This window comes from Ambystoma mexicanum, chromosome 6p (genome assembly GCF_040938575.1).
Source record: "Ambystoma mexicanum isolate Mex_15411 chromosome 6p, UKY_AmexF1_1, whole genome shotgun sequence".
Classification (NCBI taxonomy): Eukaryota; Metazoa; Chordata; class Amphibia; order Caudata; family Ambystomatidae; genus Ambystoma; species Ambystoma mexicanum.
In genome coordinates this window covers 513,541,554-513,567,441 of record NC_090935.1, presented here as the reverse complement: position 1 = coordinate 513,567,441, position 25,888 = coordinate 513,541,554, and the positions used below count along the sequence as shown (strand labels likewise).

At 44.8% G+C, this 25,888-nt stretch overlaps 1 protein-coding gene across 2 annotated transcripts in view; it reads left to right on the top strand.

Annotated features, from left to right (window-relative positions):
• The window catches only part of DEPDC1B (DEP domain containing 1B), a 479,942-nt gene that overhangs the window by 188,800 nt on the left and 265,254 nt on the right, over positions 1 to 25,888 (top strand). For both annotated transcript variants that reach the window (XM_069627327.1, XM_069627326.1), the window contains exon 5: positions 14,514 to 14,644. In XM_069627327.1, coding sequence (XP_069483428.1) covers positions 14,514 to 14,644 — 131 coding nt within the window. The remainder of the gene's footprint in view (positions 1 to 14,513; positions 14,645 to 25,888) is intronic.

The window sequence follows — 25,888 nt, the reverse complement described above, 5'->3', positions numbered from 1 at the left end:
AGCCTCTTTATCATCTTCTAATGTCTTTAAATCATATCCCAAGGAATTAAGATTTTTTTTCTTGGGCACGTTCCATGTCTGCCACCATCACCGAGTGGAAGCAACTTACCATGCGATGTTATTATGATTGGGTAAAGAGATAGCATCTAAATCGTCTGTTGTTATAGCCCGCAATAGAGGAATTTTTTTGAACAAATTTAAAAGATGTGTTCGATTTAAACTAGCCTGAGAGTCCGTTTTATTATTATTAATCCAACCCAGGATCTTACCTGTATGGATCTTTGAACGGGGCTGGCCCAAAATAGATTGCATCTTTGTGTTATCAACTGTAGGTTTAGGCAATGCATTTCCTTGAGAGTCCTGGATGTTAACAGACTGAGTATCTAGGGGGCTTTCCCCCATATTATTAGTAATACAATCACTCCCACTCTCAGCCATGGCAATCGGCCCATTAGGGGAGGGAGTATTGGAGCGTGCTATCGGCGTTATAACTTGGGCCCCAGAGACAAGTTTAATTTGTTGCGTGCCTATTGATGTTCTGGCATGTTTGGTGCTGGTTATTTTACCAAAGGCTGTCATTTTAGTTTGTTTAGTTTGGGGGCGGTCTTGTCCAATTTTCAGTAAATTACTCTCATCCATATTAAGGTTGGTATTTTTTTCTCCCCCGACTGAAGAGCCTTTGTTAGAAACCTCCCTCCGTCCCTTACTCTCCTCCCTGTTAGGGCTATTCATTAACCCACTATCGTCACACTTTCCTTGAACAGGGATATTCCTAATTGCTTTAAGATTGGAATTTCTGCCTTTTATTTTAGTATTAGGCATATTTTTAATTTTTTTGGGCATCCTAGCCTGTTTTGCTTTTTTACGTCTATACACTGGAGATTGGGGTATCTCATTGATATCGTAGTCCAAGTTGTTATCGGGACCTATTTCATCAGGGTTCGTCATTCCACCCGTTTCTAGTGCTGGATCTGCTAGTTTTTTTTCTCTGTTTTTTGTTTTGTTCAAATTTTTTCCCCTTTTTAGGTGGAGTAAGTTGAATAATTATTGCTTCTTCACTACTGATATTCAAACATTCCCCCTCCTTAGATAGTTCACTCCCATGTTCCTGGGCTCTAGAGTTTTCCAAAAACTGTTCTTGAGTAGGACCCCCTGCTCCTCTTACAATAGCATCAAAAGGACAGAAGGACTATCTGGACCGCTCAATTCATTTCCATATTTATTATTGTTGGATTTTTTGCCTCCTTGGTCAATGAGGTCAGGGTCCACTATCCCTTTACCAGAAGAGGTAGGGCGATCCCCTGAAAGTATAAATTCCAACAAAGTGGTGATTTTTGCATTCATAGTTTGTAACCTAAGATCTTGTTCCTCTCTATATTTATTGTAATTATTCTGTTCTTTACTTTTGTGATCATTATGGGTCTTGCCCTCCACTAGACCCTCCAAAAAATGCCAAGCGAGTGACTAATTGGTTAAAGCCAGCTTGTTGTCCTACCATGGAGCCACCGAGCATCTCTTGGGACTCACCCATAGTTTTCAGAGCCAAATTTAGACTAATATGTAGGTTAGATAGGAGGGGCAGAAGATAATCTACTCTATCCTCCCTACCCGAAGAGGGTATTTCGTATTTGTCCTTAGCTACAGAATGACTTTCCAATATTGTTTGATGGGGTTCAGTGGCACTATCCACTGTTGTAGGTCGATGGTACCGTTCCTTATCTGTTTTGAGTACAGGCTGTCTTCCTATGTATACAAGTTTGAGGTGTCTTTACTACCGGTAAAATAGGAGTTAGTTGCTTGCCCTCTTGTTGATTCCCCATCATAGTAGTATCTCTAATAGTACCACTCAGAGCCCCCTCAGATAGGCTCCTCCTTTGGATAAAAATCTGCCTTTCGGTATCTCCAAATCAATAATTTCTTTGAGCAAGTCACCCGTAGCATCTGCCACAAGGAGAAAGGAATCATCCAAAGCCCCCCCCGATAGGTAGATTAAGATTATGATTAGGACAGATCGGTGTCCCTTTAAATTGTTCTCCCCAATTGGCATATTTAGACTGGGTAGGGCTAGTAGCACATTGCATCTCGTCCTGTTCACCCCTCCCAAAAATACACTGCTGGCGAGATGTGGGTGGAATGCTTAATGCCAAATGGGTATTTACCCTTGTTATTTCCCATTATATTCAATTTGGATAAATCTGATCCGTTACTTCCCCTGCTTGCATTTTTCCATTTAAAAACATCTTCTGAAGTGGAGTAGATGCATGAAAACTTACCACCCTTTTAGTACTCAATAGACTTTGTTGAAGACATTCTTCGTCTGTAAGTTCCTGTCTAAAATCCAACATCTCCCCATGGGCCCCAGTCCCCCCTATGTCTAATATGTCTAAATTTCCCCCCGTAGGAGCTTGGATCTCCAAAGCTGCAGAATCGTTAATGGGTGGTGCCACCTCACTCGCTTCCGTTGTGTGACTAGACTTTTCATTGTTAATTTCAGCAGATACATTAGAAGCAGCCTTATTTTCCATCTATATTAACAGGCGCCTCACATTGTATCGGAGAGTCCGCTTGAACTTCTATATTATTCTCTTGATTCTCAACAGTTTCAAACCTGCTTCTAAGTGCAGGCATATTTGAATAATTTAATTATACGGGAGCGCTCCCCTCAAGTAAGAAAAATGAGGAGAGTTCAACTTGCAGCCTCTAATAAGATTTTAAAAAAGAATATACGGGCTGGGAAGGAAAGCAATATAATTAAAATATCTATAACATATAACAGATTTCAGAATCACTATAGCATAGATTTAAAAAGATAGCTATATTATGTTTGCACTGCCTTGGGAACACCCGATGGCTTGAGGAGCCGACTTAGTCCGTCTCTCCTCCCCAATGTCCAACTAAATGCAGGAGGTAGCCAACACAAATTTCCTTTTTAAAAAATTAGATATACATTGATTGAAATCGCGAATAGCTACCATGCAAGGCAAAAGCTTAGATGGCAGTACTAGTAGTGCAATAATTGGGCTCAAAGAGAACTCCTCCACAGTCACCCATTGTCCTCCTAAATGCACTAGTACACCATACTAGCAACATGCATGTAGTGGGAGAAACTTGTAAAAGTACTTGATTTGCACACAGGATCACCTCCAGGAACCGACTCCTCCCAGAGCCAAATGGCAGACAAACAGTGCTGTCGATTAATTATTGCTGCAGCACACTTTGTGAGCTGGCTGAACTACGAAGACATTGATGGTCTCCTTAAAAATACTGAGCCACGGATACTGTACTCTTTCAGGCTAAAATAAAGCGATAGCAATACGTGGTCTGAGTCAAACTATTTTCATAACCTTATCCCATACAAATTAAGATCACCAGTGCATCAATAATACATATATAAATTGAGCTAAAATTGCCCTCAAATTCTATGCAATGCAATTGAATTACTACATAATGGCATTCTGCATGTGCTGCAACCCCAATGAACAGACGAGAAGACGAATTAATTGTTCAAGCTAAGCTAGTGGAACAAAACCTTAACTAGTAGGCAGTATTGAACAGAACAAGTTCAGGATTAGTTTATTAGATACTGCAAATACTTTTATAAATACACTTTGAAAATGTCAAACAGTGCAGTGAGCGGAAACTGAATGTCATCTGGAAACCATAAGGAATAAGAGCAGCAACACATACTGCCAAATTTAGCAGTTGAAAACTGTGAGATATTTTGACCCACTCAGATGTGCCTCACTACATCTCTTTACTGCAATGGTGAAAGAAACAGCCCAAAATGACCACGCTGACTCCTGTGCCCGCCAAGATCTTTAAAATTGCGTTTTTATCACAACCAGAAAAAGGCTGCTCTTCGCTGCCACACACATTTCAGGTGGGGTGAAAACAGAGTCCTCCCTGCAGGAGCAAGCCAGTGGGCTCTGGAACATTTTACATGGAGCAAAAGGAAGAGGCAGCATCATTGTGCTGAAAACCCAAAATGCCTCTTTTAAAATGTCATCCTTTCAACCATCAAAGTGCTGTTTTGGAGCTAAATACAATAATTTCTCATAATCCACTGTGATCAAAAAGGCTCTGCGATGCCCAGGATCAGTCTTGAGTCTGAGGAACCAGGCCTCATTTGAATGACAGCTCCAGGAAAAAGTATCTTTTTAAAAGCAAACCAGGGACGGTGTTCATTTTCACGGGAAATGCAGCTATTTCTTTGCAACAAGTATCAAGAATCAGCTGTCCAGAGAGACTCTAAACAAAGGCATGATACATGTATCCAGGCTGCAAACAACTACAGCACTCAAGGAAAGGACTAGAGCTGCCCAACGTGTGTATTTGCTGCAGAGGAAAACCGAATTTAAAATAAATAAGTTAAATGTGCTTTTTCCTGAATGAAGAGCAAAATCACCTATTTTAAAAGTATATTATTGTGTAAAGACATGATTATTCAAGAATGTAAAAGGATTTGCTACTATTAGAAATACACATATAAACTGTTTAATTCTATATGTTTAAAAGATAAGATTTAAAAGTATATATCAAAGCAAAAACCCAGGCTGAATGGCAAACTATGTCAAAGAAAAAAAACTGTTATCCCAGAGTGCTAGCCCTGAGAAAGGGTGACCCCTCATAAACCTCTGGAGCAGGAAATGCTAATTGCTAGCATGGGGGCTTTGAATTCCAGTACAATGTGTGTTCCCCAGTGCATCAGACATTTCTTTGCCTAAGGCTGAGACAATAGCAGGCTAAGACTCACCTGTCAAGTGTGAAAGGCAGGAAACTTCAATCAAAGGAAAGGGGCCCCTCATCCTGTTTCAAAGGAATTTGACAGATGCTGCCAGTTGGAAGAAAAGAAAAAAAAAACCTGCTAAGGACATTTGTTGTTTAAATGCCTATTCGTAACTGAACTTTAAAGACATTTAACTTTGCCACAAGAATGAGGAAAAATCTGAAAGTTGAAAGTTTTAAATCTAATTTTATGCTCTTTCTTTGAAGATGTGATTGTACCCAGTACTGCATAAGGAACAGAGGTTGTGAAGAATAACTGTTTGTGGGGAAAGTGTTCAATTTGCGCACATGACATTTTGTACACATTATAGGGGTAAATGTACATCTATGTACGGAATTGGGAAATTTTAGGCCAAATCGTTCATGGTTAAAATTGCCAAAATGACGCTGCAAGCCTAAACCAGGTCCCACAGACTGGGGATTTGGATTGAAATGTGACCCAAAAAATATGTAACCTGTGCATTTGATTTTCTCAGAGGTCATAAATGTATAAATATGTATTTGTGGGAAAATTAGATTTTGGTTCTAGGACCTAGGGGAGGTTCCTAGACATTGTAAAAGTAACACCATACAACATGACAGCTTTTTCTGTTATCAAACCAGCAAAGAGGAAGGTGAAAACTATGCTCATGCCCCATCTTAGCATCAGGGGTGTGGACAGGAAGACTGCCACTGGCATATAATTTAGTGATGTCATTTGGCATGATAAATAAGGGAACCTGACAGCACACAGGACACACTGATTCCTGACTTCCTCCTGATTTCTACGTGGCGTCTGGTTCCTAATTTCTTCATCTTTGTTCCCGATTCCTGATTTTGATTGCCAAGCCAAGGTTTAAGCATTGCTAAACCCATTTTCAGCTAGGCCTCAAAATGCATAAACCAATCCCAAAACCCCAGGGAAGCATCTTGGTCCAGTTTGGCTTGCTACTACTAAATGCATGCCTGCCACAAACTCGCCATCCCACTGATTTCCCCCCCCATTCTCCAGTGACCAGTACAGTAACCAGAAGGGCCAATCCAGTCCAGTGCAGTCCAGGTGACCAGAACCGCCCAGCTGACCCTATCCCGCCAGATGTGCCCTGCTGTCCTTGGTTGGACTGATCCGTGTGATGACCAGAACCCTTGACGGTCCAAAATCCTAAATTAAAGTTGACCAAGTATTATTAGGAAGCATAGAAAAATCATAGCATGCCTTGTTTTGTTCCATCCCAATCTCTAAACCCCCCTATCATTACCTTAATAACTTGTAACCTTGTCCGAATCCTTACTGATGATGTCCTATTATTGATTTATTGTGCCAAGCGCCATTTCTTTAGTCATTTTTATCTTGTGTAAATCTTGTTATCCATCCTACCTCAACTGATCCGACTGGTTCCGCCAGGAGAGGACACTGGGGATTTGGTGTTGAAGTCGTGAATCGACTCCAGAGCTTATTTTGTCCCTCCTTGTTATCCTAGCCGGAATGCTCTAGTCATAGACTAACACTATATAGTAAATATTTTCTTGTCCAAACTGAGTTCTTTTCTGTTTTCACTGCCCGATTTTTCTTCTAAAAACTCCCCTCATTCAACCATGCATATCTTCCTCAGTTTAATTGCTGGAGACTTCATTTCAACTCTGGCATATACATAAAACCTGTAGCTACATCCCAACACACTAAAATCGGTATATTTCACCCGTTTTTCTTAAAAACCGTTTAGTGAATTTTTGGCAGGAATCCGCTTTTCTGCAAAGTTTTACACGTGTGATTTTCAATTAATTTCAAACTTCCATTAAGATTCAAAGTGAGTAATTTTGCTCAGATTATAGCTCATGATTGGTAGCATCTTGTCAATGTTGCTCCCATAGAAATTTGTATTGATTTAAGAACTTTTGCACACATTCATTGTTTCACACAGCCATTTTCGAATGTCATTTTAAAAGTGTAAGATGTCCAACCCGTTTTTCTCTCTTGTTTGGGGAGGGACGGTTGTATCTAAATTCTGTTTACTGTTCTTTATTCCTGAATACTTGCTGCATCCTTATATATTTAGAATTGCTTATTTGTGAGTTGAGGAATGTTGCAGGGGGAAATCCTAACATAAGTGCTATCATTCTAAACAAGCCAAAAGTGTTCCTTTCTCTGGTGTTTTCCTTCTGTGTGCTAAAGAGTGAATTTAAGTGCCTTACATACCTTTTTATTTGTTATTGCCACCACATTGGTGATTGCTGTTCCCTATTACAAAGTATTGTTTAATTTGAATTTTAAATAAATAAATACATATTACCTTTACCAACCAGCCTGATTCCTGGTCCATTGTGACCTGGGGTATTTTGAGAAGGGGTGTGATATGAGTGGTATATCACTCAGAATATTCAACCTATAGACATAATAAAATAAGCATTTCAGCTGCGTGCTGCATACTAGGCTGAGACCAGGCTGTATCATCGCCTGATTGAAATACTTAACAAGACGTTGGGTAAGATAGAGGATGAACAAGAAACAAATACAGTAGTCTATGCGACTCAGAACAATGGCAGCGATGACTGGAGCGCAAAGGTGGGAAGGAAGAAAACAGAGGACCTTTCGAAGAACTTTAAAATTGAAATTACCAGCCCTGGTGGATGGAACTGACTTGCGCCTCGGTGGAAAAAGAGGCAGAGATTTTAAAGCCAAGACTTTTCACCACTGATATAGGATTGGGTGAAGGGTCCAAGTTCCGGAGGCCAGAAAGAGGAGGTTCAGAGAGAAGAAGAAACGAGACGGAGGGGAGCCAACCACCAGTATGTTGGTCTTGTCCCCATTCTATCTGAGCCAATTGCCACTCCTCCATCTGACAGCCACCAAGCAGCCCCTAAACTGAGACACCATGTCGGGCGAAGATGAATTAAGCCGGACAATGATTTGTGTATCAGCATAGGAGTAGCAGCGCAATCCGAAGGATGGATGAGTTGGTCCAAGGGCTGAATGTAAACAATGGGGACAAGGCCGAGCCCTGGGGGACCCCATATGAAAGAATCTGAGAGAAACAATGGAGAGAGAGTGTGCAGGAACCTGGCCCCTACCGGCCAGGAAAGGGGTGAACCAGCACAGGACAGAGCTAGAGAGTTCGGTGGCGGATAGGCGGCCAAGCAGGAGGGAGTGGTCAACAGTTTCAAAGGCTGCTGAGACATCCTAAAGAATCGGAGCCCAAACTGCCTCTGCCCCTGAGCACTGTATGTACGTTTTTAGGAATTTCTCTTAACATATGTGAAAGAACTATAATGCACCTTTAACAACCTATTTTTATGCAGCGCATAATTGTGAGTTACTTTGAGCAGCACATTTTGGGGATGCAGGTTATGGCTGAATTGCCTCTGTCATAAGGCTCAGCCATGACTGCGTCCTAACCAAACCACCCTAAATATTCACTGGACTTGGTCTGTGGTTTGGTCCTGTGCCCACTATACCCCACCCATCCCTGCATAGTGGGGCTGTGAGCGACTGTCTATGTTTGGGGCCATGGCCAGTATCTGCAATCCCTGGGGAATTACTTTAAGCCATATTGCAGGCCCCCCACAACCAATCTGCAGTAGAAATTGGGTAGGGCAACTTAACTAGAATGCCCCTTTAAAATAAAATGAAAAAAGATTCTGGTGAATTTTATGTTTTTTTTTTTGTTATAACTGAACATTTTTCATTCTGTTCCAGCAAAGTGTAAGTTTTAAAAATAAAATAGATATATCAACTATAAAGTTCCTTTTAACATAGATTTGGCAATGTACATTGATTTGTGTCACTTTAATCAGTGCATGCTGGGGATGCAAGTTATGGCTGAAGTGCCTGGGGCAAGAGCTTTTGCCATGTCTTGGGGCCCAACCAAGCCACCCACAATAGTGACTGGATCTAGCCTGCAGCCTGGTACAGTGCCCACTATATGGTAATGGGATGGTGGGACACTGTCCTTTTCTTGTGACCGTGGCCACAAGCACTGGGGCATGGGCTTCAGCCATGTTGCAGGCCCTGAGAAGCAACCCACAGTAAAGATTGTGCCTGGCCTGTGACCTGGTCCGGTGGTTACGATAACCCTATTGTAGGACTCTGTCCGTGGTTTGTGGCAATGGGCAATGGCCACACTCCCAGGAGCATTAGATTCAGCCATGTTTCCTGCCTCATGAATCAGCTGAAAGTAAACATTGGGCATGGCCTGCAGTCTGGCTGAGTGGCCAATATACCCCCATAATGGGACCGCTGGCCATGTACATGACTAGCTGCCATGGCTATTTGCCACAATTCCCAGGGCATGTACTTTAGTCGTATTGCAGGCCCCGCTAAGCATCTCCGAGTAGGCATTGGGCCTTTTCACAGGACAGGCCCAGTGCTCACTTTAACCCCCATAGCCAGTCGCTGTTCGCAATGGCCAGTGTCCAGAGCTATACCACAGGCACCACTGTTTCTTGTACATTTGGGCACTTAACACCAAATTTACAAAAGAATGCTTGTGCAAGTTTGATGAAAAATCTGTCCAGTTTGGGCTATATGTGCAACAAAAATGTCTTGGGTCGATACAAATTTTGAAATTTTTGGGACCCACCTATAACTTTGGGCCCCCTTAACGAAACCGTACCATTGATTCACGGCAAATGTCTCAATTGACCATCTGTCCCTTTACACAATGTCCACAAACATTGCACATTCCCTCTTATTGGTCCAGGGGCATCCGCGGACACAATCTGGAAGCGAGGCAGGACTGAACCGTGAGATCACTATTTATTTTAATTTACTCAGCACTGACCAATAAAGACCACCCCCATTAACTACAACTGCCACAGGACAGAAGGTAGGCAACCTTGAATGAGGGCTCTGAGGCCACAACCGAGCCGATGCTGGGCTGAACTTCTCCACACCTCACGAAAGGGGGAAGGATCTGATCACCAAAGCTGGGCTGATCAGGGCTGTAGTCCTTGTTGGGGCTGAAAACCCGAATACCCCACCCAGAGTTGAAACAACTGACATCCAAAGCAGCGATGAGAAGGCCCATAGCCCATGCTGGGCTTAGTATCTGAATACCCCTTGAGGGGGCAGAGAAGTGACAATCCTTCAGAGAAGGTCACTTCTCCCCAGACAGGAGCCCGTTTCCATGAGACTAGGGAGGTGAGGCTGCTAACCAATGGCCACCCTAGGTGTGGTAACTTGCGGGAAGACCTCATGGCGAGGGAATCCTCTTCTGGGGATAAGGACGTCAAACTGGTATTGCAAAATATCAAACCATCTTGATATCCTAGGTCAGGGACAAGGAAGAGCTTGAATGCTACAATGTAGCGGGACCAATTCTCGAACTGCTGTCAATTGGACTGACGTTACACTGGGGCTCTCCCCGCTATTTAAACTTAACAGCAAAGATGGACTGTGGTCTTAATATTCTTACCCATCCGACAGTGGCTCGTGTGGTTTTGGTATGCAGAGAGCTTTTGTACATCCAGAAGGAGAACCAGGCAAGCTCTGGGGCGTGGGGGAGAGTCTTGCAGCGAAAACCACAATGCTGAACTTGAGCTTCTGTGGCAAAGCATGTCTACAACATTGAAGAGACAAGCGGCGGGATGCCCGAGAAGCATTCGACGAGTCGGTTGGGGTACCAGCACAGTAAAACTGAGAGGTAGAAAAGTGGTGGCGACCTGTAGTGGGTGGACCATCCGGTCCGATGACTGTCCCGAGAACGCCTACCGTAGTCTACAGCAGAGATGAGTAGGCAAATGTGTGGAGAGTGCAAGAGACTGCATTGATGGCGTGACCTGTCGTGAGTGGACAGAGGGTCTAACAACTGTGCCGAGACCGCCAGCAGTAACTGGTCATTGAGAGAAGCAGGCTGCAGTATTAGTCTGGAAGAAGTTGTTGAAGTTGAGAAAGTGGTCTTGTGGCAAAACCGTGAACAGTTCTCCGGGAAAAGGTAACCGCTACACACATGTCAGGGATGGGGGCGGGAAGATTTGAGACTGTACGCCATGAAGCAGTAGATTACGTAGTGAATCACTTTATAGCACAATTCCCTGGACAGTTCCACAATAGTGTGGTACTGGAGTGTCGGGACCTAGGGAGATATTCTTCGTCGCTGTGGGGGTAGAATAATGAATTACGGATGTGTGGAGACCTCTGTAAAGTATTATAAATTTTACTGAGCACTATATGGAACATTGGGGAAACAGCTAGGAGTAGGGAGTCATTCTTCTAGCCCTACGAGGATCCAGTAGAACTGTTTTGTTTGTGTGTCGCAAAAAGCCTAGAACTTTCTGGAATTTTTATTTTGAGAACTTGCTGTCTTTGGACACTTTAGATCCAGTAGAAGGGAGTCATTCTCCCGGGTCACGAGCAGAACCAGAACTTTGTTTATTGTAGTGGCAGGGATAACATAAGAGCCTTTTTTAACGGGATGGTGACTTTTGATTTGGACTTGCAACGACTTCCTGACGAGCAGCTGAGTTTCTTTAGTTTTGGTAGGGAAATCTCATTAGAGTTGTGGACAGATAGGCGCATCTTTCTTTTGAATAAAGGTTTAAAGCAATCATCATGGCATCACTTTGTCAGTCTCTTCCTTGTCGCCACAAAAGAAACAACCCAAACAGGGCTATGAAGGCCCATAGCCCATGCTAGTCTGAAATTGCGAATGCCCCATGAGGGGGGAAAGATGCAGCAAGAAAACCAGGTTACAACAGTCATGTAGCCCATGTCAGGATAAAAATCTGAATATCCCTTAAGCGAGTGATGGAAGCGAGAACCAAACCAGGGCTGAAAAGGCCCATAGGCCACACCCGTCTGAGAATCCCAATATCCCACAAGGGGGTGAGCGAAGCAAGAACCAAAACAGGGCTGAGCAGACCATATCTCGCGCCGGCCTTAGAATCTAAATGCCCCATGAGCGGGGTGAAAGAAATGACAACCAAAGCTGGGCTCGGCCGAGCAGGCCTGTAGCACACGCAAGGCTGAAAGTATAACTACCCCATGAGAGGGGAAAATAAACTTTGGTTTCTGTGAATGCCAAGCTACCAGGACCAGAGAACCTGTTATGTCTAACAAGGATAATGCATCCCAGAAGGTGGCATAAAGTAGGAACTGTTTGTGCTGGCTGACGAGGCCGTTGGTTTGGCTCAGATGAAAGCTGAGGGACTTTTTTGTGTGCCTTTTTTTTATTTTTTGGGGACTACTACAATAGGCTGGACAAGACTTGTAGATCTCTTTGGTGGGGGGGGGTGGCATCAGAAAACAAGCTACCAATAATTTACCTAAGGGAGAGTAACCCTATCCAAAGCTAAAACTAATTTTGTCTTTTCCTTTCATAGTGGTAGGGCAGATGTTCGGATAGCATAGGATTTGATGGAAGCCAGATATTTCTTTGTAAAAATGTCCTGAAAAGCGCTCATTTTTATTTTTTATAAGAGTAGGGGATCCCATCCTGGAAGTGGGGTCTAGAGGAGGCATTATTAATAAAATACACTGTTTAAACATTTCCTTTAATCTGTTTCATATGTCTGACTTGCATAATGAATCAAAACATTGAGCAAAGTCTAAATGAGCAACAAATTGTCAACCTATCCAAACATGTTCTGACACCAGAATATATAAAAACTTTCAAACTAGGACTGAATTTCTGTCCCCTGGCAGGCTATGATTATGTGCAGACAAGATTAGATCTGGACAGTTTTGTACGCAGATTGCGATTTAAAAAGGTTTTTTGCTACAACAGAAACCTAAATCGATGCTGGAAGGGCAGACAGATGTTATTGCAGATATGGATACACTTACTACATTAGTCACTGTTCAACAAGGAAAGTGAGCAGAGGAATTTTGAAGCTAGTGGTGCATGAATTGAAGGCATCAGCAACTTAACTACTAACAAGGAGCAATGTGTGCTTCGTGTTGTGGAATTACCGACATGTGGCCCTGGAATGCATGATGTTTTTCAAGAAAATCCCCTGAAGAAAGTTCATGCAATGACAGCCTGGAAGAACTGAAACATGTCGGGATTGTTTTAAGTCATTTGAGTGATATACTCAATGAGTGTATCTTTTGTACTGTTTTGTTTCAATGTTGTAATTGAAGTGTAGTTACTTTGTGTATACTCGTTTCTTTCATCATGTATGTAATGTTTGGGTCAAAAATCTATTTTTCTGAAAGTAGTTCTTAATGAGTATTGTGTTCTCTTAACCATTATTAAATCTTTTTTTTATAAAAAAAACTTTTTGGAAACATTGGAGTTATACTTAGTCTATTTTTTCAAGACTATTAGTATAGTGAGGCCCAGTTTCACATACCTAGTCTAGTTTACATCAGTTAATTGGGTAAACAGATAATTGGTTTGGAATACCCTTTCTCCCCTTTGATACATCTGTTAGGTCACCCTCTGACCGAGTGAGAGAGGGTTTTTTGTGTTAGAGGTTTTCAGCCTTTAATAAAGCCACTGGACAAAGAGGCAGTGCCAAGAGCAGATATCTGTGTTGTATCTGAAAAAGGCGGTTGTAATGCACCTAAATGTGCCACTACTTTTTTTTTTTTCACCTGGAATCTAGATCTCGTTAGCTGGAGAAATAACAGAGCGGCTGGAAAAACCATAAAGCAACCACCACTAACAGGTTGGCGTCCATTAGTGAAGAATGCTGAATGTTTGGATTCCGAGGCAGGGCTGTCTGTGCAGCTCATACCCAATACTGTAGCAACAGGAAGGGCATGGGGGCTAGGCCTAGCTAGCTGGGAATGGGCAAGAGCAGCACTGCATGAGCGTAACTCTTCAAAGCTGGAGGAGGTTGGCATTAAGCAATATATAAAAGACCAAAGAAAATAATAAAATGGGTCTTTCCTAGGGGTGATGTCATGGAGCAGCTGCTGTTTACATTTTAAAATAAAAAAAAACCCTGAAATTACTGTGACCTGCAGCACATCCTTCGCCTCCATCTCCCATCTAACAAAAAAAAGGTGGGTTACTTATCAAATAAGCAAAACAGAAAGGTGATGGATGGAAGGTTTCAAATCATTCATAGCCACTGACCCTGCTCTGGGCAACCCTCCAGACCATTGTTTTTTGTGGTTGGACTTGTGTTGGTCAGTTGCTGTTTCCATATAATGATTGCAACCATAATTTGTGCTTCTAACAATGGATTTGAAATAGAAGTTCATTTACAAGTGGGAAAAGGTTTGAAGTGGGAGTTCTGTTCTCCCTTTATTCAGTTTGATGTAAAAATGTTTTTAGGAAGTAAATCGATCCCGTTCCCAACAGCATTCTTTGGGCGATTTAAATATCTATTTAATAATAAAACCTTGTTGTAATTTCTTTTTTTGCCATTGTAAAAGTTTAATTTAACCATTTTGTTAAAGTTCCTATTCTGAACAGGCAGTAATATTAAGGCATGTTCCCGCTGATTTGTGGAGCCGTGTTGGCAGAGGCGATGGGTTACTATTTGTTATTTCAAATTTTTTTGTATGAATTTGTTATTTTTTTATTATTTTTTTTTTTTACTCCTTGCTTGTTTTTTGCCTGATTTTCAGGGAGTAAAAATGTCTGGAATTCCGCTTGTGTTGTTCTGCGAATGGGTTAAATATGGAGACACGTACTGCACATGACTGCTTGTGGTCCAGTTCGTTTATGGGAGGCGCGGTTCTGGATGCTGAGCAGTACACCTTTTAAATCAATTGACACTTGGCTAAAATCTGTATAGAATTTGATGTAGTATTCCGAAGTTTGAGATGTTTGTGTTTTTTTTTTTTTTCCCCTCAACAGTTTACAGAAAATCTTAGGCCTGCATTCCATGGACGGTGTGCTGGATTCAAAGTATGTGAACCCCAAGCATATCATCTACAATGTGTACAACACCAACAAACAGGGAGTTGTTGTTTTAGAAGAAAAATCAAGTAAGTAGGTAACTTGGCTATTGTACATGATGCAAGCCGGACAAAGCAGAAGAGTAATGCAACGTTATATGCTCGTTCTTATGGGACCTTTCCTTGTTGAAACGTTTCCAACTATTTCAGTGGGACGAGTCACCTAGAATATGTGCAGATTTTCAAATTCACGCAGTGGCTCAATTCAGTTGTTTGGGGGTCGTGGCAAATTCTGATAGCTGCCACTACAGGGTGTCCTCTGCATCCCATTTAAGAGCTGAATGCTGCAGAGAAACCTTGATTCCCTTTTTATTTTCATTGTATGCTACTTTCCAGTACAACACTGGAAACAGGTGACGACAGGATACAATTCCATGCTCCTGTATATTTTTACTACATGATGGACATGTTACCAACCTGGTGGTCCACATTGGCTAAACTGTGTGTTTTATGCTTGCCTTTGCTGTTCTGTGCTTCTTGACTTTGTGAACAGCCTTCTTCCCGCACCGGCACGTTTAATCTGTTCATTTTGTAATGGGAATGTAATTATTTGTTAACTTAAAATCAAACTCAGCACCGACTACTTAATGTGTTGTAGGAGGAGTATTAGGAGGAGATGCTCATTTTAAATGCAATGCGAGTCTATTTTCATCGTCTGCTTGAATAAGGCAATAATCTAATTTCGAAGGATCGTTTCTAACTGCTCAGCCATTTTTTTTTTTTCATTTTTTTTTGGGTTAAGCCTAAAATGGCCACTGGGCAAATATGAGCTACTTTGAGCCCAATCATGAAGCCTCTCTTGTGAATGTCGGGGTGTTCTGTGTTGGTCAGCAGTAGGAATTCAGTCTTGGAGGGGTTGAGCTTCTGGTAAGCACTTAACATCCAAGACTGGATCCATGTGAGGCTGACCTTTAGCCTGTAGCTGTCATTGATATAGGATTTCTTGAGGTCGATCTGTGTGTCCTCTCCATATTGGTGAATGTGGATGTTGTGTGGAGCGAGGGGGGTTCTAACCAGCTCCATGTAAAGATTGAGGATCACAGGGGACAGGATGGATCCTTTAGGAGATTCCACAGGTGATGGGTGGAGTTGGTGAACTGATGGTTGTAGCTGATGGGGGAATTCTTTTTATAAGGGCCTTTTTCAGATTGCCTTGCATGCAGAGGCCCTTCCCAAAGTGGGACTAGATTATATGAGGGGGATTTTGCAGCAGGTGCACAGACTGGAGTGAGAGCCTACCTGACAGAGCTGTCTGAGGTCATTGTGTCCTTGTGTATAGTCGGTATAGACACAAAGTGAGTGCCTAAGCCCCAGGATTTTGACTTTTTTTTTTTCCCCTGGTAATCCATTAAATCCCAGATAGCATTTGAAATTATTTTAGCAACCCTTTTTTAAAGTTCTATCACTGCATTAGTTTCCTTTCCAAGATCAGAGTCCTCACTGTGTCTGAATTTGGTCTGTAGATGCCTGGAAATGGACTGCAGCTTTGCACGGACCCCTTTCTCTCACGTATTTGGACATTTTCCAGTCATCCTCTGAGCTCTGTTGGGAAATCGCCAAGGTGCTGCTGCCGTCTCAGCACGAGGAAGGGCCTGCTGAAACATGAAGACTGACTGCTCTGCTTCAGAGCCTTCCTTGAGTCGCACCAGCCTCTTCCCATATCTGCTGCTCCTGGGACCAAAATAGAGACTTCTTCAATCTGGCCACAGCTCTTTACAAGGGCCATTCATAACTGTCTGAAGAATTGTTAAACACGCAGCCTATGACCATTAATCCGTTGCAGGCCCTATTGTTCCCACCGATTCCCTTTAACATGGTCTCTAATGTTTCAAGTGTGAGGGGGCGGTCAAGATAACTTCTATTTCATGTGCCAATATTACTATTTGGTGTAAAGCACTTGTCCAAAAAGTAGCGACATTTCTGGCCTTACAGCGATTGAGCCTGGATCAGGAGTCCTTTGGCCATCTACGGCTTAGAGACTGGTAGTCCATCTATTGAGAGATTAGACAAAATGGGACCTTTCTATAGTTACTTTTTCTATTTAATAAAAAAATCTACTTGAGAAGATACCTAGTTTGGAACGGATTGAACTCTGTAAATAGTAGGGATCGACATTCTAAGCATAGTTGTTATGTATTAAGGCATACTAGCCCTTTTTGGACCTGTGAAACTACTCTTAACCTGTTTCTCCCTCGCTGTAGCTGTTTACAATTTATATTCATGAGACTGTTGTTAGCAGGATGTTTCCGCAATCTAACCTAAAGCCATAGCAGGGTTTCCAGCCAAAAAGACAAGCCCTCCAAACTCTCTAAAGTAGTAGCTATGGCAGGCAGGGGAGGTGGTAGGCTGCCATTGAAGTACAGATATTCCCAATAGTTAATCATAAAATACACCACATTATGTTATTTTGCATTTTTATAGCGCCTTATGTACCATTGGTATGATCTTAAGGCGCTGGTAGGTGGAACGCCCTCGGGAACCGCAGTTCAAGTCAGTTGAGAGAGAGAGTCATAAAGTGCATGGGCGCATCAGGTATGTGTGCAGCCGGTGTGGTTGTTGCATGATAGCTGCTTCTTAGAGGTAGGTGTGGTGCTGAGATCAGTTGAATGTGTTCAGTCTGGAGGGTTGACACCAGACTAAGTTATGGCTGCGTTAGGCCAGAGGAGACGCCCAAGCTAGCCGGTGTGTGCTAGCTAGCTGTGATTTATTAGGATGATGGTTGGTTTGATGGGTCATGTTAGTATGAGAACAGCTTTACAGAATGTGTCATAGTACTGCTGTGTTCGAGTTGAATGCTGGTGTATAGGAGAGAGTAAGCGTAGTAGTGTAATATTGTGGTAATCTGTGAAGTGTATGCAATTACCTACCAAATGTAACTTTTATCACAGTGACGCTTTTAGGGTACATTCAATGTTGTTGGTGATACTATCTTAATTAAACTCTAATACAGTCACTCTAATAGGGGATGCTTCTAGGTTGAACTTTAACACAGTGACGCTAATGGCGCACACTCGAAGTTGGGAATACCGTCTAGGTTCACCATTAACACAGAGATGCTACAAGGGTGCGCTTTGTAAGTTCCACTTTAACACAGTGACGCTATTAGGTACACTTTCTAGATTCAACTTTAAGATAATGACGCTATTAGGGCACACACATTGATGTTGGGAATATCTTCTAGATTTAACATTGGCACAGTGACGCTAATTAGGGTACACTTTCTAAGTTCAAGTTTAATACAGCGATGCTATTCGGGCACACTCAATGATGTTGGGAATACCATCTAGATTCAACATTGACACAGTGACGCTAATTACGGTATGCTTTCTAAGTTCAACTTTAACACAGCGACGCTATTCGGTATGCCTTCTAAGTTCAACTTTAACACAGTGACGCAATTAGGGCACACTCTCTAGATTCAACATTAACATAGTGACGATTTTTAAGGCACACTTATTAGATTCAACTTTAACAAGGTGACGCTATTGGGGCACACTCAATGATGTTGGGAATACCGTCTAGCTTCAATATTAACACAGAGATGCCATAAGTGCACGCTTTCTAAGTTCAGCTTTAACACAGTGACGCTATTAGGGCACACTTTCTAGATTCAACTTTAAGATAATTACGCTATTAGGGCAAACACATTGATGTTGGGAATATCTTCTAGATTTAACATTGACACAGTGACGCTAATTAAGGTACGCTTTCTAAGTTCAGCTCTAACACTGTGACGCTATTAGGGCACACTTTTAGATTCAGCTTTCACATGGTGACACTTTCTTGATTCAACTTTAACACACTGTCATTGGGCACACTCAATGATGTTGGGAATACTGTCCAGCTTCCATATTGGCACAGTGATGCTATTAGGGCATACTTTCTAGATTCAGTTTTAACACATTGACGCTATTGGGGCACATGCTATCATTCACAATTAAACTAAGAGTGGAGCATGCCATCAATCACCGTTCAGCCAAGAGTGGGACGTGCTAACATTCACAATTCCAATCAAGAGTGGCGTATGCTAACAATCACAAGAAATCACAATCTGCTGCAAGCTTAATAATGCTATAGGGGCGCACTTTCTAAGTTCAGCTTTAACACATCGACCCTATTGTGGCACACTTTAACAGAGACGCCAGTCAGTCCACCGGGCGATCCACGGACACTTCCAAAGTCTCAGGACGGCTGGATCCTCGAACGCTTTGAGACTGGTTGCTGTGCCCAAACTCCTGGACTGGTAGCACCATAGAGCCTTTGAAGATCAGGTAATCCAACAGAGCTTCACTGGGCCAGAAGCAGGAAGGGATGTCGGGCCTCTTCGGAAGTCTGATCTTCAGTCCTTCCAAGAGGAATTCTTGGCTCCAAAGCTGATCTAAAGAAATCACTGCAGGAGTCTTATCCAAAAGCCAGCCTGCCAATGGTGGGTCTGCACCATTCAAACAGACAGTAGTTGTCCAATCAGGGACAACTATTGGTTTCACTCATGCCCTACACCTAGACTCTCTGGCTCCAGAAATACGGAATGGGACCAGACCGTCCCACCTCCTTCTGAAGCCAAACACAAAGGCATCACTAGCCCGCGAAAGCAGCAGGATTCTCGGGCAAATGCATGGCATTTCCTGACCTGGCAAGGCAGGAAGCAGGCCAAACAACAATATGGCCAAAGAACATATGAAAATCTTGTGGTATGGCAATTTTAGGCAATAAGCCACAATTTGTAGCCATATGCAGTAAACACAAATGTGCACACTAGAAAGGACAAAATATAATTGCTGCCACCAACTTGTCTTTAGGCACATATTAAAGTAACCAAAATCCCAAGTGTAAAAAACGAGGGCGATACATAAGTATCTCCATTGCACTGCATTGTAATATGCGGTGTGCAATGTTAAAATGTTACAAACAGAAAGAAACATAGGTTCCCAGTACTGATAGTATGAAGGACTGACCAGTTTCACTATAATAAATGAGCAAAAGCAGGGAAACGTGAAGCTGAAGGCTTTACTTCAGCTCCACTTCCCCCCTAACAATCCAAAACAAAGCAAAAAGATTGCGGGGGGGGTCCATAGAAACTATGGAGGGAAAGGTGCCAAAAGAAATGTCTCCCAACATGCAGCTAAAGAGGGAAATCCACCAACACTTGCTTAGATGCAGAGTCTGCCAATCAGACTGGTCCCAACTGCCTCCGCATACACCACTCCTACCCATACAAGCTCTGGAGGGGGAGATGGACACCAATTTTGCGGTATGGAGCACGGCAGGAATGCCATTTACCACCCTCAGTCCAAGGGTCAGATCTAGAGACAGTTCTAAATGAATGTGTGCAGTAGGCTGTGAATACAAATTTCCTGCGCTAGGTGCAGCAAAGGATTTGGACTCGCCCCTCAAACAGGCATCACTGCCTTTGAGCTGAAGCTCGGAGGAAAGCCCAGGAACAAATTATCCTTGTGAGGCTGTAGTTTGCCAGGAGAGCATAGACGGTCTTAAGCCTCAGAGTTCTAGGGGGTACTAGACATGTCATCGTAATCAGACTTTGATTTGTCTTTCATGATCTTAATTCGATCTTCCCATATGGTCACCTCACAAAAGGTAGGATACTTGTTAAGATCATACCGCCATCTTCTATTGTCAATGGCAAGTCACAATTCAGTGGCACGGGTACTAATTGCTTGAAGGTACAGGATGAACACTGGTGGAATTTCAAGTGTGTGAGCAGAGCAACTATTGGTTATGGCTTCACTGGCCAAGAAGGAGCTGCAGGGTGGGAGCTACGGCACAGAGGGCTATTCTCAAGGACCCTCCCTTATCTCATAACTAGGGCTCCAAGGTTTCTGTTTTCATTGATTTATACACCTAATACAAACACAAATTACTGTTTCCTTTCACTATTTGTACATTCAGAAATTGATGGGTGTTAGCTATTCATGGTATCAATTATACCTCGCAGACCAGCAGCTCTGCAGATTACCACAATGGGGAGGCCAGAAAAAGTTATTAATTTCCGATTGAAGTTGTTTAAAGCGCTAATTTAATGTTGAATGTCAGCAGAAAGATCAACGGTTAGTTTACAACCCATGTCTCAGGCCTTCACTCGCCCACCAGGCAACATCCAGACCCCACCTACACTTCCACCAGCTGAGTCTCCTACCACAGAGAACAAGCCAATTAAGCAATAAACTTCGTGAGCTGTACCAAGTCATCACAGAATACAGAGGCTTCCAGACAAGTTTAAAGACTACGCCTTGCAACATGAATATATCCTTTTCTATTCTCATTGTTAAGGTGGTCTTTGACTTGGTATTCATTCCGTGTTTCATTATTGTTAAAGAATTGGATGGTGTGGTGGCCATCAGGACAGTGTACGCATACTGGGACAGCATGCAATTGCAGCTGTCTGTGTGCATGTCTGAACGTATGCATAGAACAAATTGAGGAGGTTGCAAGAGTGTTTGGTGTTCTGGGAGAAATGTTAAGCTGGGCTGGAAGCAAACTGGTTTCCGGTGTGCCACCAGCCATACAATAGTGTTTACCCAACTGATCACCCACACCCTCATCTTTACAGATTCACAGACATCAACAGAACAGCTTATGAATTTGCCAATTCCCTCAGACCAGCAAATATGACCGATGGAAGAACTGCTTACAAACTGGAGGGTCAGAAGCCTGCATCACAGCGGGCAGATGCTTAGATAAATGTACCAAGCCCTATGTTGATCAGGCTGCCTCGGTCGACTTCGAGAATGAAAAAGAATCAGACAGCAGCTAGAGCATGGTCCACATGCGAGAGATGGGGAGTAGGTGAAAGTCAGCGGAAGGCTCAAGTAGAGCTCCAAGAATAAAAACTCAAAGGATGGCAATTCTTCAATTAGTAAGGGACATTGACGGCATATTTTCTGGAAAAACCAAAACCTAATATTAGCCCTTTTAAGCATCTTTACTAATTGTAAAGCCACTCTTGTAGGAACTACCGTTAAGGGATTCCGATGCAGGGCACTAATGTGTGAGCTGATAAGTCTGGACTTCTTACTACGACCACCCTACTCCACTTGATCGTTCACATAGGAAAAGTCGTAGGAGGCTACTAGATGTAGTAGCCTTTAGTGTACAGAGAAGTGGGAGGCACCAACATGAATGGGTATAATCAAGAGGCTCACTGTATATAGCAGCAGTTTGAGGGGTGGTGTGGCTATGATAGGTTATTTATAATGCGTTTAATACCCAGAGGTTTGTAAGCGCAGACCAGGAAATGAACCTGTGGTGCTCAGTGTCCAAAAAGTAGAAGTCCAGGGACCCACTATTCAGTAGTGCACTAGTGGGTGTTGAAGTCGTACCTATTGAAACCTCAGCAGACTGACAAGCCACAAAGTGGATTGGCTTCCAAGTATCTTTAATTGAGGAGCCTAAACCTACTACAGTCTTCCCAGATTCTGTCAAAATCATAGGCAGGATCTAGGTATTTTCCTTGAAGATGCTCAGTAATTTCCCCCACAAACACTAACCTGTTTAAGTGGAACACTGCACACACTAAAGTCTCAAGAATATCTGTGTTGTACAACTCTTACCCTACCTCTGTCCCCCCCCTCCTACCCACCCTCAAATGAGGATCACATAACTTGAAAGAGAACTACGGCTCACAGCACAACTAATTTAAACAACCCAAGGTCATAGAAATGAAGCCTCTTCCCACCAACCCCTACTAAAGAAAAGGAAGATGGCTCCATGTGCTGGGTCTGCTCACGAAATTTGAATTCCTATGAACGGTGCCTAGGGGTAGTGAAGAGCTTCCCCGGAGGATTCAGAGCCGAAGTAGTACTGCTACCATAGCCATCAGCTAAATCATTATTTTTTTTTTAAAGTTCAGTTTGCTTGTACTGTTAGCCAAGGGGTGAATAGAATGCTGATCCAGAAGAAAACAACAAGTCGATACCTTAATTAGGCTAACAGTCATTCATTTTACAAGCTTTCGTGAATGTCCCCACTTCCTCAGGCAGAGATGAAGTGAAGGTTTTTTTTCTCCAGCATGGGGTCTGGCATGGATTCACATGTTCATGAATATTCCCCGCCGTCAGGCTGGGAATCCTCGGTAAAGAAAAATCAGTATCAGTTTAGTTTCTGATCTGTCTTTCGTAGTAGTAACCAATCACTGATCTCTGCGTCATACTGACCACAGCCAATGACTGCCATCTCCCTAAGCCCCGCCTCTGGCAGCCATCTTCAGATTTTTACCGCACGTTCAAGTGTTGGGATCCTCGTGCTATTGCTCTCGAGCTTTAGTGCTTTTTTCGCACTTTTTCTTAGGAACATTTTCTCTTTTTCGGTCAAAAGAGCCTCAAGCTCCACCGTTTCTTTATCCAATCAACGGGGACCCGTGTCGGATTCTTCTACGCCCCTCAAGGGTGAAGATTTCGTCGAGCCACGCTTTTGGAGGACTCCAGAAGTTACTCAGGCCCATCTCGATCATGGCCCAGGAGAAGGGAAGCTCGACGCCCGGAAAGCTGTTCAGGGTCTGCCCTGGATGCCAGCTTCAGAATGTCTTTAAGGAGGACGAACACTCCCTTTGCCGCTACTGCCTGCATGAGGACAAGACTCACGTGGAGAAGGACTGTGCGTTTTGCGGCAATATGTCGGAGCGGACCATGAAGGACTGCCGTCTGCGTCTCGCCAACTGGCTGGAAGGGAAGGGAAGAGCCCGTCAGGCGAGAAGAAGAAGAAGTCCGAGCGGTCTTCTAAGACCTTTAAGGGCGCCCCGGCGAAGGGGGTCCAACAGAAGGCCAAGAACCGCGAGTCCGCTGGCACCGGGAGCGCCGAACGGTCGGGCTCTACGGGTGCCAGGCAGGGCGCATCCTCCCCGGCGCCATCAACCACGAGCCAACGCTCTGGCTCGGTAAGAGGAAGGCCGAGCTCAAAGGCCCCATCGGAGGGGGAGCGAGGCGGTGACCCTCCCCCCAAGGAGAAGGCAGTGAGCGCACCTAAGGTGGTGAAAGCCTTGATACACCCGGCCAAGGCCTCTATCGAGACAGTTGCGGCGGCCCTGGCTCAGCCTGTGGAGGCTGCACCAGTGGGGGCGACCTCGGGGCCCAGAGTCTCCCTGCCACCGCGGAGGGAGTCCTCTTTCATGCCCATCGACAGGACCCCCGTGAAACCTCCGAAGGAGAAGAAAAAGGGGGGGCACGAGGTCGTCGTGGATTCGGCCTCAATCTCTGAGGAGGAGCTGATCGAAGTCTTAAGCCACGGCGTTGGCGTGGAAGAAGACCAGCCCGTCGGGAGGGACCCCGACGTAGGAGACAACGAGAACATCGAGGGTGCCGACGGGGCTCCTGACCGCCCGTCGGAATCCCCTCAACCAGTGCCGCAAGACAACTCGGCGGCCATTTTGTTGGCTATACAGTCCTTATGCTCGGAGATAAGGACGAGATTGCCGTTACCACCAACGGAGGAACCGCTCCCGACGGGGGACCCGGAGCCAGGCCCTTCTGGGAGCCCTCCTCCTAAGAGAAGGAGGATTCATCCTCCACCTCCTTTTCAACCATCGCGCCCTGCTCAGCCCTCCTGCCCGTCCACGACCCGTGGGGATGATACGGGGACTGACACGGCCGCGACGGGTACAGACGATGAGGTTTACGACGAGGATCTCCCGTCACCTCCTCCCCGGGCTTCCCCGCCCGACGAGATTGGATCGTTTCATGCCATGATCGCCAGGGCATCCAAGCTTTTCCAGCTCTGCCCGGAAGAGAAGAAGGAAGGTTTCCTTTATCAACGGCGTGAGACCAAGAGGAAGACGGTCCTCGCTGTACCTCTACCGGACGATATCTGAGATGAGGGTCTCGCCCTCCTCAAGAACCCATCCACAACGCCTGCGAGAAGGGATCGGTACGAGAAGAAGTACCGGGTCCCGGACGCGGCCCCCTTGTGCCTTCGGGCACAGCCGACCCTGGACTTGGTCGTCTCCGTGGCAGCCAGAAAGAAAGCGGGGGGGGCCTCGGCCTCTACGTCAACCTCCCCGCCGGACGGCGAGGGAAAGAAATTGGACACGATGGGACGCAGAGTCATCTCATCGGCAGCGACGACGATTAAGGCTGCCAACGCCTTGGCTATCGTAGCCCGCTACGACGGGGAGTTGTGGTACAAAATTGCCCCCCTGCTGGACTTCTTACCAGACGACAAGAGGGCGGAGCCCTAGAGATCTTGCAGGAAGGAGTAGTGGCGTCGGACCACGTCGTTACGATAGCGACGGACATCGCTGACACTGGATTTCACCAGTTGGGCAACGGCGTGTGCCTTAGACGGCGTGGATGGCTCAAGGCAACTGACTTCCGTCAGGACGTGCAGACCAGAGTCTTGGACATGCCGTTCGACGGGGGCAACCTGTTTGGGAAAACAGTGGACGATTCCCTACAAACCATCAAGACGGACACAGAGACGGCCCGGGCTCTTGGTGTTCTCCAGCAACGACGGCCGCCCTTTCGGAGCGGCGGAGGCAAGCAGGGTGCCTCCAAAGGTTCCGGCGGCGGATTTTCCACCTATCGTCAAGCGGCCCGTTCCTTGTCACAGGAAGCCTACAGAGGACGAGGCAAGTCGGGCGGACCCCGCCCTAGTCGCCAAGGAGGACAAGGCGGCAAAGCCTCGTCGAAGCAGGACTGAACCGGCCGTGGGGTCTGGCCCCCACCGAAGCACCCCGGTGGGAGGCCGGCTGGCGAGCTTCGTCAGCGTGTGGGAGTCCATCTCCACCGACCGTTGGGTGCTGGACGCTCTGGCCCAGGGTCACACGCTCGAGTTTCTAAAGAAGTGCCCGCGCGTCCCCCCCCCCGTGGCCACATCACGTCCCTCAACTTCTCTTGGAGGTAAAGGCGATGCTCAAGAAAGGCGCCATCGAGCTCGTCCCAAAGAGGCTTCGGGACTCCGGAGTTTACTCAAGATACTTCCTCGTGAAGAAGAAGACGGGAGGATGGCGTCCCATCCTGGACCTACGACGACTGAACAAATTCATCAAGGCACAGAAGTTCTGGATGGTCACCCTCCAGCACGTCCTGGGTCAACTGGAGGAGGGCGATTTCCTGTCGTCGTTGGATTTGGAGGATGCCTACTTCCATATCCCCATCCTAAAGGGACACCGAAAGTTTCTCCGATTCGTGGTCCAAGGGCGTCACTACCAGTTCAGAGCCCTTCCCTTCGGATTGAGGTCGGCACCCAGCGTGTTCACCAAGTGCCTCGCACCGGTGGCGGCGCGGCTGCGCCTGGAGGGGATCCACGTCTACCCCTACCTGGACG